The sequence below is a fragment of the Hydra vulgaris genome, chromosome 11, assembly GCF_038396675.1.
Source record: "Hydra vulgaris chromosome 11, alternate assembly HydraT2T_AEP".
NCBI classification, from domain to species: Eukaryota; Metazoa; Cnidaria; class Hydrozoa; order Anthoathecata; family Hydridae; genus Hydra; species Hydra vulgaris.
Window position 1 is genome coordinate 32,534,016 of NC_088930.1, and position 15,193 is coordinate 32,549,208.

Sequence of the window (15,193 nt, forward strand, 5' to 3'; positions counted from 1 at the left end):
CATCAGGATCTATCTACTTTTTTTTTGCCATCTTTATAAACAACCTTTCAGATTGTATTAACTCTTGTTGCAAAATGTTTACAGGTGACACTAAACGAATAGCACTAATACAGCTAGGAAACAAAGAGCTTGACACAAAAATCCATCAAGGCGACCTTGACAAGATTACTGATTGGTGCAACACTTAGCAAATGCAACTAAATACTAACAAATCGAAAGTGATGCATGTTGGACAAGCAAACAAATCAGCAATATACACAATGCTAGGTCAACTTTAAGGTGCAAAACAAGATTTAATAACATTGATAGTAAAAATAGACGTAGGAGTCATGATAAGTTGGATCTTAAACCAGAAAAACAAAAAAACAAACTGCAAATAAAATTCTTGACCTATTGAAAAACACATTTGTTATCTGAGAGCCAATATTATGGAAGAAACTCTATACAACATATGTCAGACCACATTTAAAATACGCAGAATGCACTTCTTCACCATCAACAAAAAAGGACCAAAAAACTAAAAAGTTCAGCAATGAGCCACCAAGATTGGACACACAATGAGACAGCATAGCTATGTAGAAAGGCAAACTCAACCTAACTAGTCTAACTGTGCACTGACAAAGAGGCAACCTCATACAAGAACTCAAAATCATAAAAGAAATTGCAAAATGAAATGGTGTGTATCACCTATCACAAGAGCCAAGAGCTGGTCGTAGAGAATAACTTGGCAAAAAATAAGTCTGCAACAGCGCACTGAAAAGAAATTTTACTAACAGAATTGTTAACTGTTGGAACTCCCTATCTAACGATACTGTGAATGCAGAAACAGTCAATGCGTTCAAGAATCAGCTAGACAACCTGCAGCGTAGTTGCTACTGTGACTTATTCACGGACGGGCTACTTTGTGTGACTCGCTAAGCCCATGTTGCAACTTATAACTAACTATTATTGTTGTTATTATTATATTGTTATATTGTTATTGTTGTTACTATTGTTGTTGTTATTGTTTTGTTTTTTGTTGTTGTTGTTGTTGTTATTATTATTATTATTATTATTATTGTTATTATTATTTTCATCTTATTTAATATTTGTATATTGTATTGCTTAGGTATTTACTTTTAAGTCCTATTACTGATTTTAGTATTTTTAAAAGTCCTTGAAATGTTAAAATATAGATTTCATTTGATTTGGTATTGATTTGTTGTAAATAACAATTAGTTGTTGTAAATAACATTACTACAATATATTATGATCATTTTATGATGATCTCCATTAAAAGTTACATTGTTAAATTAAATAAAATAGTAGTTTGTACCCAACTTGTAATTAGATAATCTGATTCAATTCCAATTAGTTAGATGTATTATTAAATAATTTCACTTCAATTTACTTTTGTTTTATAAAAAATAAATATTTTGTCTAAAAGTATTTTTATTGTATATATTTATTTCAAACATAAAGATTTGGCAAAGGCACAGTGGCAACAAGGAAAATGCATACTTAGATTTTTTCAAGGAAATTGTTAGACGAACAGCTTTTATGGTTGCTAAGTGGCAATGTGTTGGATTTTGTCATGGGTAAATATTATTTATTATACAGTCCAGCAGGGGTCGAAATAAAGGCTACACATATTTACCTCTCCAAAGATCCTACTCAAAAAAAAATATTAACATTTCTTTATGCATCAGAGAACAACTTTAGTCCAGCCTTAATTTCAAACCCTAGATAAAACTTGTACTCAGACTCCTATATCTATAAAAAAGTTTTTTGTAAATATTTTTCCTAAATGTCTAAATTTGAAAAAATTCTAATTAGAAATTTACTAGAAAATTAGAAATTAAATCATTAATTAGAAAAGTCGCATAAAAAGATGATGATTATAAAAAATGAAATAATGCTGAACAGAAAATTGTGGAAACAACTACACATAAAAAGAGTGGGGAAAAAAAATCATAAGATTTGAATTAAAAATGTATAAAAGAAAATTAAGCAATCAAAACATGTAGTTTTACAAAATTGATCTGTATCTAGCTTGATTCAAATACTAATAAAAAAGAGAAATGTCTCAATAATTGATGGAGCTGTGAAATCAAGTTGAGAGACCAGCATATATATATATATATATATATATATATATATATATATATATATATATATATATATATATATATATATATATATTATATATATATGTTTGCTTTATAAAGTGATATGATCTGCATATATCTCTTATCTTAATTGCATTTAAAATACCTGTTTTAAATCAATTATTCACAAAATATTAAAAAGTTTTTTTTCAGATCTATACTTCATTGGGTATCAATTTAATCTTATCGTCTTGATATGTATCATTTTTGAACCATAAAGCACTATTTTTTAGAACTGAAATAGATTGTACAATAACTAAAGAGTTGGTGAGATAGTAGAGGGTGCAACATTCAGTAAAATTATCAATTAAATATCTAATTTCTAAATCTAAAAATTAAAATTAAATACTGGGACATTTTTATTGTTATATGCTTAGATTATGTGTTATATGTTATATCTGTTAATAACTTTTATATGTGTAATTTGCATGATTTTAAATCATGTTTGCCAACAAAATGGCAAACTAGGTAATGTAACCAGTTTTACTATTTAAATAGGGTCAAGGCTAATTTTAGTTCATTAAGTAAATTGGTTACGATTTCAGTTGGTCACTATTTTTGGAGAATTTAGGTAAAGTTTTTTGTTCATTAGACCATAGACTATTGTATAACTGTTCAATAGAAATATTTAACTGTTGAGTAATGGTTAAACTGTTTAATAGAAATATTTTAATTTTAAATATTTGTGAAATCACTTGTTTTAATTGCTTAAGTAAATTGTCTTGACATTACATAAATTTAAATAGTACATATATTGGGCATGTATATTAATTAAATTTGACTCAAAATGATATTTGTTGATGATTTTTTAAATTATTTCATTTAGAGTGTTAAATACAGACAACATGAGTATAATTGGTGTAACAATTGACTATGGACCATTTGGTTTTATGGACTATTTCAATTCAGATTTTATTTGCAACGCATCAGGTAAACCATTCCATAAATTTTTTTTTAAAATTTAAAATAATATTAAAAAGTTCTTTTAAATAATGTTAAAAAAAGATTCAAAATAGTTGCCACTAATCTAACACTTGTCATGCAAAAACCATTATCCTTATGGCACAAAATTTTTTTTTTTTAAAAGAATAAGTGTGGATTTTTTTTAGTGTTGTTGATGGTGCAATATCAGTAACAAGTATACTATAATACAAAGTTATATTTCTTTTACAGAAAAAATAATGAAAGGAAAACAACTTAATCAAAATATTTGTTAATAAAGTGCATCGTATTTTATATCCAATTTAAAATATATTACAAAATTGTACAACATATTTTATATTTCTCAAAAATGTAAAAACTTTTTTTTTTATTGGTAGTTATACCTAAGTTGCCTTTAAATTATTATTCAAAAAAAATTCTTTTTGATATGAAAAAAAAAATTTTAGATTTACTTTTTTAATATTTTATTCTTTTAGACACAAATGGTAGATACAGTTATAAAAAGCAGCCCGAAATATGTAAATGGAATTTATTAAAACTTGCAGAAGCCATAAAAAATGCTGTTCCTTTAGATAAAACAAAAGAAATTATTAATGAAATGTAAGTATGTAAGTAAATGTAAGTAAAAATCATTAAAAAAAGTACCAATAAATCAAAAGTATCAATAAATAAGGTTTTGATATTATTTTTATTTTGTAATTTTTTTATTTGTTTCATTTTTTATTATTGTTATCTAACTAAATTTTAAAAAAAAATTTCCTTAAAAAAAGTTCTAAATAAAATCTGTTATTACTGTAATGTATTACTGTAATTTACAAAACAATTTTTAAGTTTTGCTCTGCTACCTCTGGTACTCTGTTACTTCTGGTAGGAGAGCTGCACCACTATTTTTTATGTTTAATATCCATACTTCTGTACCCTAATATAAAAAAAAAATTAAATATTATAAATACTTGCTTATTTGTATTGTATTGAGGGGCTGCTATAATCAGCCAATAGTAGTAATATAAAAATGATGGTTGTATATAATTTCAATCCAGGTTAAACCAATCTTAAAATCCTTCAGATAAAACTTGATAAAAATATATAGTTAAGTACCTAAAACAGTTTGCTGTTTCAAAATAAAGACTTAATTTGAAACAGCACACTGTTGAAAATTTTGTTAACAAGAAATAATTTTTGATAATTTAAGAATGAGTTTATACAGTTTTTTCTTGACTTTTAGTAACTTGCGGTACTCTTAAAAATCACATCACTTGCTAAACCTATTTTGCATGTTACACCACATGCAGTACCTATTTTAGAAGATACACCAAGTACATTATCACTTGTTGTGCTTTATTTAGATATATGTATATATAATATACATTTATCTTTTAACTAATATCATTTAACTTTATTTATTTATAATATTTAAACTGCATAAGTACTTTTATTACTGTTAAACTCATGTTCTTAAGAAAACGATATGATCCAACTTTCATTTAGCACATCCCACCATTTATGGCAGCTATTTTGACATTAAATAAACATTGCATATTATCACATATTCAAGCAATGAAAGTTAATTTTATTGATACAACATCAGCAGCAAGTTGAATTATTTCATTCATTAGTCAACATCTTCATAAAAAGTTTCGTTTTGTTTCAGTATGAAATAGTGTAAATTCTTCTTTTCTTTTCCTTTTTTTTTTTTTTCTACTCTCCTATTATGCATGAAAGTCTTTTATTTGTCAGTATCATACTATTTGTGTCAGAGTCTTCTGTCAGCAATTTTTTCTTAGCAGCGTAACAGCATCTAAATTAAAAATTTAGTTTGTAGGCAAGTTTATATAAATATCTTATTTTACTGTAACTTTTATTTCTTTTTATTTTGTTTTTGATGTTTTTATATTTTTCTTATATTTAATTTTTAATTCAGTATGCTTTAAGCAGTTTATTATTTTTTTATGAGTGCGTAAACAAAAAAACAATATTTTCTCTAGCTAATTAGTTAAGACTATGTAGTTTAAAGTCCTATTCTTTTTTTATCTTAACTTTAAGGATATATATAAAAATGTTGATGCATTAGCAAATGATGCATTACCACCTAGACCAAGTCCAAAAATATTTAAAATTCAATTTTGGGGCTTGTCTAAAAGAGAAAAAGCATCATTAGAAAAACCAACTCAAATATGACAACATTATTACATACAGTTAAGAATGGAATCAGTAGTAAAAATTATGAACAAGAAAGAAGCTACCTATACTTTGTATGAATTGTATATATAGTTGCTATTAGACGTCAGTAGAGAATGATAATCCAAGTTGATGTAAAGTAGAAGTCAGAGTCTATTGTTATAATATAAGAGTCTGTATTGTTGTTGCCATTCATTAATATAAGAATATCATCAATAATGCAATAATTATTTATAGTAAACAACTGAGATTTGTTAAGGTTAAAATTCCCTTGCTACTGCAATTACAAAATTCAATTTTGGTAGACTGTGACAGAAATGTTGTCTGGAACACAAGTTATAGAAGATTTTAAGTGGAAAATAAGTTTAACAACGAAAGCAGAAGTGATTTGGTTGTCTAAAAATAAATGAACTTGTTTCTTTGGGATGACAGGAAGAGTGAGCGTGGTCATTCAAAAGATGAACTAAAGGAAAAGTTCGTTGTTAATATTTTTCCTTACAGTTAGGATAGACAATAAGATTAGGTCCATGTATAAGAAATAAAATATTAGAGAGAGGAAATGCATTAGCCCACGAACCATAACAAAAAAATTTATTAAAAGAATCTCTGTCAGTCTAAGGTAGTAGTAGAAAGTGCAATGATAAAGTAATGTAAATAAAAGTTTTATTTTTAGTGAGATCATTTCATAATACAAGTCTCCTAATCTGGATGAAGAAGAAACTTAGCACAACCTAGAGTCAGAAACAAGATACAAATCAAGTGAAGTGTAAGTGAATAGGGTTGTCTGTAAAATAAGTCACAAAGTACCCGAGTGAGAGTTTAAGAAAGACAAAACCTTTGAGCTTTAGAACCAGCAAGGTCAGTGGTATTTGAGTCATTCAGTATATTAAGTATTAAATTCACCAATAACATCAATATTTACAGAATTTACTAATAACATCAATGCTTACAGAGTGATAAAGAGAAAGGGCTTGTTTAATTTATTTAGAAATTATATCGGTAAAAAAGGTGGGAAAAAAACAAGTATGATATATTCTGATATTTTAGTAAATGATGGTATAATCTAATAGTTTACAGCTGTGGAACTGGAATAAGCTTCTTAAATCAGCTTCTAGAATCAGCTTCTATAAATCATTAAATTGAGTCTTAAAGCTGTACCAACATTAGGAAATAGCATGAAGAGTTGGATAGCTACTAGCAAGCAGGCACAGGCATAAACGCATAAGATAAGTCAAAAACATGCAGTGTTAATTATCCTATGCAGGAAAGAGTGTAATAGGTTATGTCTACACCAGTCTATTAGATAAAAAAAGGGTGTGAGACCAATCTTCAAAAGTTTTTTGCTTAACCCTAAATTTTTTGACTTAAAGGCTTTTACTAGAAATTAGCTGAATTGCAGTTTTTCTCAAGATGAGTTTTATTATTGAGGCAACAGCTTTTAATAAAGAGCCCATTTGGCAGGGGCTATTTAAGTCTGGTTTAATTTCTCCTAGCCTTTTTGTCTGGATTTTTTTTTTTTTATATCTTCACTTTCAACAAGGCTGCTAGCAACCACTATTAATTGGAAGTTACTGTAAGAGAAAAGATAAAGTTTATTAAACAAGATACTGATTAACAGACTACTGAAAGGATTGCAAATTATATGAATAAGGAAAACAAAATAAAGGGAGCAAGTTCCAAATGAAAAAAATTTTTAGGAGCACTTAGGAACAGTCACAGTAAAAGGATGAGACTTAATTGAATGACGAGTAACACGAGAATGAATTTTAGTGGAGTGCCCATCATAGTATTTATATCATTATAGTATATTTTTTGAAAATAGGGATAACAGATGTTGCTTTCCAGCAGGCTGGAAAACGAGACTCTGATAATCACTTGTTTAATAGTTTTGAAAGTATAGACGACAGCTCTGGAAAAACATTTCTGCAAGATTATAACAGGTATGTTGTCTGGATCACAAGCTGTAGAAGAATCTTTAAGAAATCACTTTAGATACAGAAGCTGGAGTGTTCAACCTGTTTGTCTGCTATATCAGGTAGAAAGCAACTAGTGGAATTGAAAGATGATATTAATGAAAAGTTCTTAGCAAACTATTTAGCTTTGTCTTTAGGTGAAATCTCAATGGGTCTTATGTAACTGAAATGTTTGTTTCCAAAAGAATATCAACCTGGGTCTCAAAAAAACCTATATCTTTATAGAGATATCAAAATAGTAATGGTTTTAAATATAAATCAGTTACTTTAATTTTGTATACAAAAAACAAGATTCTAAACAAAACTCATTTTTTATGACATTTTATGCTAATAGTTTTCACATTGTGAAAACCATTGTGATATTGTGGCAATGTTTTTATAAAAAAAAAAAAAAAAAATGATGTTAATCTTTTAATCTTAAAAACCTAAGTTCGACCGTATATTCGACCAGCTAACACATGTAATTGACCAGCTAACACATGTAATTGACAGTCAATTGTTGTTTTACTGGGCAGTCAAATTTTTCTTTGTTTAAATTTCATCTTAGTAATAGTTCTTACTGAAACTTATACACACAAAAATAACTAAATGTTTAAAAATTTACAAAACCATATTCTTTTAAAAAGAATTTTAGATTAAAAAAATGCATTTTTAAAATTTAAACTCGCAAGTAACTAACGTTCAAATTACCTGCAAATGTTAATAGCTTTAAATAACTCACGCGCGTACAGATTTTCATTCAGTTAGTTAATATCCAAGTAATTTAATTTAAAATCTCTGATTTTAATAAGCAGAGAAATAAAATAATTTTTTATCTAGCTAATGTTAATTAGTTATTAATAAAGTTATCAACTCTTGTGCGTAGATATTATTTAAACTTATTACTATTTTGTTTTATAATCATTATATTATCATTATAAATCGTTATATGAAACTCTACTATCAAAATTACTAATGTTACATAAAACAAGATTTTACAAAATATATATTTTCAAGAATCCTATTACAGATAATTTAAATTTATCTATAAATCATTCATTACATTTGCAGCAAATATTTATGAAAAAATGAAAAAATTAAAAAAAAAAAATGTTCTTAGTTAAATACAGCAATTATTATATATTTTTATATTTTTATAAAAATAACATATATTTTAAAGTTTCAAAAAATTTAAATAATGTTATCAAATTTTAGTATATGCATTTTTCAAATTAGGGATCGTCCATAAATTACGCAATGCTAAATATCACTAATAAACAAAGAAAAAAAGATCAAAAGTTTTCCTTTGCAGAGCCTTAAGTAAAAAATCAAAATAGCACATTAAGTTTAATGATATTTGTCGCGTAAAAAATACTTCTGTTTATAAAATAAATATAGCATTACGTAATTTATGGACAATCCTTTACATGATGATTATTTGTAAAACCTTGTTTTTCAAAACTCTGATTTTTTTTTCAACCAGTCAAACATGACCGGCAAGAATTCATTCTGGGAGGTCAAAATAGCAATTTTAGTCATTTCGGGCGGTCATTGACTGATGACCGGACGATCTACTTGACAATTTAAGTAGGGGAAATATAAATATCATTTTAATTATATTTAGTTATGGCCAATGATAAAAGGTTTAGTTATTTTGATCTTTTTTCTGTTATCTGTTGTCACCAGATAAAGAAAATTTTATTTGATTAGTTATTGTTTGCTTATTATATTCCAAGTCCACTGGTTATCGTGACTCATTCCTAAATTATTGGACAATAATGGCTTTATACTATTTTTTAAAAGGAGTTTTATATGTCAGTGAGATCAACATTTTCAATACTTTTTTATGTATTATATTTTGTACTGCATACAGACTAGTGGTAAAATATTTGGCTCCTGATCAAGTAGTTCAAGGTTCAAATCCACCCTATGCTAAGTATCGCACTCAAACTGTTACTCTGTGCAGCAGCCATGTTTAACAAGGTTCGTTTTTCAGAGTTCAGGGTTTAGTGAGTTGCAAAGCAAATTAACTTGAGTATCCTCCTTAACTGTAGTGACTTCTGGAGTCTTAAAATTATATAAAATAAAAATAAAATAAAATTGAGTGTCCTCCTCAATTGTAGTGACTTCTGGAGTCTTTAGGAGTTAAATTCAATTAAAAAAATAACTCTGTCATAACTTGAAAAAATTTAGTTTAAAGTTTTTTTTGTTTGTTCAGATGTATTAAGCAAAATCACATGTATTAAATGTATTAAACGAAATCACATGGTTCTGGATTCTATAATATAAAATTTCTAGATGAAATAAATTTCAAGAAAAAAATTAACAAGTAGATGAAATTAGATTTACTCGGTGATATTATCTTAAATTTTTTTGTGTACTTTCTTAAAAAAATGCTTTTAAGTTATGAACTCAAGTAGAACACAAGGGAAACAGTAAATTCATATTTAATTAAATCTTTTTAACTTTAGAAACTAAGAGAGCTGTAATAAAGTGGTTAAAAAACTTTATAAAATAAAATAATATAAAGTAACTTGATATTTTAATTTTTTTAGATATGACAGTGAGTTTAAAGAGTCTTATTACAAAGGCATGAGAGAAAAACTTGGTTTAAAAACAATCAATGTCAATGACGAAAAGTTGATACAAAATCTTTTGTATACCATGCAACAATCAGCTTCTGATTTTACAAATACTTTTCTCATACTATCTGGTGTCTCGCTGTTGAAGCAGAATGACAGGTGATTTTTTTTACAAATACTTTTCTCATACTATCTGGTGTCTCGCTGTTGAAGCAGAATGACAGGTGATTTTTTTTACAAATACTTTTCTCATACTATCTGGTGTCTCGCTGTTGAAGCAGAATGACAGGTGATTTTTTTTGTAAATAATTTTTTTATATCTTTATATACACATAGCACAAATATGCAATACTATTTTTTTTTTACTAAAAAAAATGAGTGATGTAAAAGTAATATATTAATGAGATTTGTTTATGTAATATTTGTAATTGATTAGAGTTTGTATTTATTTCCATTATGATAATGCCTTATTTTAATGTTCTATGTTAAATGAAACCATACACTACGATTACAATTTTTAATAATTTAAAAAAAAAAAAAAATCAATTTCTCAATAATGTTAACAAATGTTTTTGATGAGTTTTGTAATGTGTTAACTTCTGATTGGCTTTACTAATGTTTTGGCTTTTCTGACTGTAAATAAAATATTTTTATTATACATGTTAAAAATTGTTTGGCAACAATTGCACAAATTTTGTAATTAGACTTGATATAACTTATAATTTTGTGATTAGAGTCGATAAAACCCATAATTTGCTAGTTAAAAATAAGAATTTTAAAACTCGCTATAGTAAGACTAAAGTAAAAATTTTTTACTCTAGTCTTACTATAGTTCGGGAGATATATATATATAGATATATATATATATATATATATATATATATATATATATATATATATTTAAATACTCTTGATTCAACTTGTTTTCTTCTGTTTTTATGTGCTGCTCTACATAGCAATTTTATTTTTAGTGAATTAATTTCTATAGTAAGTGGTTTAATGAAATATTGATTTTTCAGTGAATAGGTGAGTTACTTGTTTTTTAGTGAAATAGTTAAGGAAATTGTTGCGCAATGTCAAGATGCAGAAAGTTTTAAAGCAAATCATATAACTACTGCTAACATTAGGTTTTTTTCTGAATTCTTTTTTTTTATATATAAAAAATGATTATAAACTTTCGTTTTTGTAACACGAAAATGTTAATACTTGGTGTAGTTGAGGTAATTTTAAAATATTATAGCGGCTGTATGATATTTTGTTGACTACGACATATTTCCGTTAAATGATCAGGTCTGTGATTATGAAAAGCCGAAAAAAATTAAAATGATAAATTTTGCGGTATAATAAAATATAATTGTTTATAGCGAAAAAAACCCAGACCGAAGATTCTTTTTTTTTCTTTTTTTTTTAAATCTTCTTAAAATCACAATCACTTGTTCAAATTTGAATAAGATTTTAAATAAATACGTTTTTTAGGTAAAATGAATATTATAGTTTAATAATTTGATCTGTTCTGATTGTTTATTTGCAATTTTTCTTAATTATAAGCTTGGTCGGAATTTTAATATTTTTTGAGAAAATCGATAGAAATATTGTGTTTTGACAACTTTATATAGTTAATATACGTCAGAACCAATTAGAACTAGGATCTATAGTAAATTAAGGCACTTTTTCAAAAGATTTTACCTAAATTCATGTTAACGCCGATGAGCGGAATTGATCTAAAGACTCCAAAATGGGGTTCTTTAGGTTCACTATTACGGGTAGTAAAAGGTTTTGAAAACTATTTAAAAAAAGAAGAGTTTCTTTAAATATTAAAAAAACCTAAAGCAAAAAAGTTATAACATCTAAAGCTCTTGTTTGTACATAATACGCTGATAAAATCATGCTAATTTTAAATAAAAGAATTTGAATAATTTGTAAATCGCCTTATCTACGCCGAGTAATCATTATTTTTAATCATGTGAATAAATTTATAATCGTTTGTTTTAATCATGCGAAAATGTTTATAATGATTTTTTTTAGTCATGTGAAAATGATTATAGATATGGCACATAGAAATCCCAATATACTGTCTCGAGTAGGACTGGAGATGAGTGAACTTCAAGCTATTGTTCAACAATATGAAGAACAAGATGTTATTAAAAACTTAACTCACGAAGAAAAAATTATAAATGATAGAAATTTGTGGAAAGATTGGTTGAAATCTTATAGGTCTGTTGTGTTTTTTTTTTTTTTTTTAATTTTATTTATATTATTCAACATCCCTTTATAAAGCAGTTCTCAAAATTTAGAGAAAGAATAATGTCTGAAAGTGAAGGTTCAGTTTCATTAGAGGAGGTAAATGTTCAGTTTTATTTGAAAAGGTAAAAAGGTTTTTAATCATTATTTTTAATAGACTATTTATTTTTTTATAATGGTTTTTTATTAACATAAAAACAGTTCAGGGTGTAGTAAAGATCAGGGTGTAGTAAAAATGTTATCAAAGTAGTGTACTTTAATTTGCTAAATCTAGTGCGAATTCATATCATCTAGTGTGAGTTCAAATTATCAATATCATTGCAATTTAAATCATTTAAATCAACTAAATAATTTGCCTAGTGCTAACTTCTATATTTGTAAAAAAATATATATTCCTGATTTTTTTCTTTGCTTGTATTAATTATGTTTTTTGTTTTTTTGTTTGTTTTTTTTCAGTATGAAGAAAATCGCAAACAATTGATGCTATCTGTGAATCCAAGGTTATTTTATTAATTTGATAGTTTTGAAAATTTTTAAAATAGTTTTTATTAATGATATGATTTGTGAATAAACATCAGTGAGATTAACTTTCAATCAATAAGTGAGATTAACTTACAATCTATCACTGAGATTAACATTTGATGAATCGCAAAATTTTTATTGATTAGTGATGGAAAGTTGAATTAAAAGATGTTTTAAAAGGTGTTAAAATTTGTTTAAAACGTGTTTTAGTTTTAATGATATAGCTAAGTTGCTTACTTAGAATTCCAGTTATTTTTTGAACAAATTTATCTTTGTAAGTCTCACATGCAAATTTTTGATTCAAGTTGTCACCAGCTTGCTTTCTAGACATTACATTTCTTTCTAGATCAATTTTTTAAATTTTTTCTAGACTAATATTTAAATTTCTTTACTTTATTGCTCTCTTAACACTTCGAATGTTAAGATTGATTTTTTTTTTAATAAAAACAAGATTTATTAATAAATTCTACTTTGTTTAACAAATCAGGTTTTTGTTTAAAATTTTTTGCTTTTCTTTGTGATCCAAAGAAAAAGTGTAACGTTTGGAATGATGTAGTTGTAGAATGACATTCTTTGTTATGAAAAGAATAAAGAGTTACTTGGTAATAGTAAATACCAAGTAATGAAACTGTGTACAGTCAAAAAGCTTAACTGCAATTTTATTTAGTATAATTTTTGTTTAGTTATATTTCACTTTAGTAAAAAAAAGGAATGACACTAGTTTAATATGCAAAAAATCAATTTTAACACAATTTTAAGTACTATAATGGGTGTTGCTCTAAAGAGTTAGCGTCTCTTTAGTGCCATTTACTAAAATTCATTCTCGTGTTACTCGTCATTTGATTAAGTCTCATCCGTTTACTGTGATTCTTTCTAAGTACTTCAAAAATTCATATTCGTCTAGTTTTTTTCGTCGAACACCAGTTCTTGGGAATTCGCTCCCTTCATCTTGTTTTCCTGTTTCATATAATTTGTAATCTTTCAAGTCATATTTTAATCATTATCTTGCTTTATAAACTTTATCTTTTCTCTTCCAGTAACTTCCTACTCTAACAGTGATTGCTTGCAACCTTGTTGAAAGTGGAGATGTATTAAAAAAAAAAACTTTTTAAAATATAACGAGAGTTGTAGATATTCGCCAATAGCAATTCAATTTTTTTTATAATTTAATGATATGTAATGATAGTTGCATAGTATTTTTTTGTGCTCTATATCGAGTCCATATCAACCAATATTTAAAACTTTCAAAATTAGCTCACAAAACAAGAACTTTGGTTCTAAGTACCTTTAAACAATAATTTTTATTATCTTTGTTAAGACGAAATAAAAAAGGACTATGATAAATATAAAAAGATTTGTCAAGAAGATAAATTTCGGTTAAGCTAGTTTAAAGACAAATGGCTTCTCGGTTATTTGTATGAGAAATTGTTTTTTTAAGTTTTTTTCTACATTATTGTAAAAGCATTTTTCGGCATTTTTTTTTTTTAACCTTTTTTATTTTGTTCAGATTTCATCAACTTATTCTTCTATAAACTATTATTATTTTAGGTTATTAATTATTATAACATTTTTGTTTAAATATAATATAAAAATAATTTTCCTTAAGTTTTTTGTTTCTAGCTTGTATGAAGGAATATTATAGGAAATTATTTATATATTATTATTTATATTATAATTATATTATAGGAAATTATTTATAACTTTTCGTATAAACCTATAAAAAAAAATTTCTAGGTTTACATTTATAAAATCACTTTTCTAAGTTAATTAATAATTTTTTAAATCTAATTAAATCTCATCGTTCTACGTTAATACTGAGAAATTGTTTTTCAAGGTTTATATTAAGAAATCATTTGGCGCAAGAGGCAATTGAAGATGCTGAGAGAGGGGATTATACTAAAGTAAATAGTTTTTTGATTTTTATGAAGATTCAAATTAATTAAAAGTTTTGTAAGATCCTTCAGAGCACAACATTTTTAAAATTTATGCAAAAGTTTATGTTATTGCTAGGTGCGTGAATTGTTACAACTGTTAAGAAAACCTTATCTTAAAGATTTATATGAATCACAAATTGCCATGACCAAGTACGACAATGCCGCCCCAGCTTCGGCTTGTCGTTTAAGAGTCACGTGATCTTCGTAAACCGTTAAGAAATTTGAGTTCAAAGTATGAGCACAGAATTTACTTAACGAAAGATTTAGTATGTCGTTGTAAAGCTTTGTTCAGATTTTTATGAAAGTATTCAACGAAACGATTAAATCGTGCTGTCTACATGATTTTGTAAATCTGACTTATATTAATATGTGTATATATAAACATTTTTAACTTTTGATAACGTGTTGTTGTTTTTTTTGTTTTGTTTTTTTTCTCAACATCTTCACTTCCAACAAGGCTGCAAGCAAATTAGAGTTTGAAGTTACTGGAAGAGAAAAATGAAATTTATAGAGCAAGATAACAGTTAACAGACGACTTAAAAGATTGAAAATTATTAGAATCAGAAAAACAAGATGAAGGAAGCGAATTCCAAAACACTGATGTTCGAGGGAAAAAACTAGCCGAATTAAAATTTTTGGAGCACTTAGGAACAGTCACAGTAAAAGGATGAGACTTAATTGAGTGAGAGTAACAC

The 15,193-nt window shown here is 26.2% G+C and overlaps 1 protein-coding gene across 1 annotated transcript in view; it reads left to right on the forward strand.

Annotated features, from left to right (window-relative positions):
- The window catches only part of LOC100200011 (protein adenylyltransferase SelO, mitochondrial), a 29,934-nt gene extending 15,035 nt beyond the window's left edge, over positions 1 to 14,899 (forward strand). The window contains exons 6-15 of the mRNA XM_065810792.1: positions 1,462 to 1,577; positions 2,974 to 3,077; positions 3,566 to 3,689; positions 9,775 to 9,960; positions 10,848 to 10,928; positions 11,827 to 12,015; positions 12,096 to 12,141; positions 12,499 to 12,542; positions 14,399 to 14,465; positions 14,575 to 14,899. Of these exons, the coding sequence (XP_065666864.1) occupies positions 1,462 to 1,577; positions 2,974 to 3,077; positions 3,566 to 3,689; positions 9,775 to 9,960; positions 10,848 to 10,928; positions 11,827 to 12,015; positions 12,096 to 12,141; positions 12,499 to 12,542; positions 14,399 to 14,465; positions 14,575 to 14,697 (1,080 nt within the window). The 3' untranslated portion in view covers positions 14,698 to 14,899. The remainder of the gene's footprint in view (positions 1 to 1,461; positions 1,578 to 2,973; positions 3,078 to 3,565; positions 3,690 to 9,774; positions 9,961 to 10,847; positions 10,929 to 11,826; positions 12,016 to 12,095; positions 12,142 to 12,498; positions 12,543 to 14,398; positions 14,466 to 14,574) is intronic.
- Positions 14,900 to 15,193: the final 294 nt, after the last annotated feature.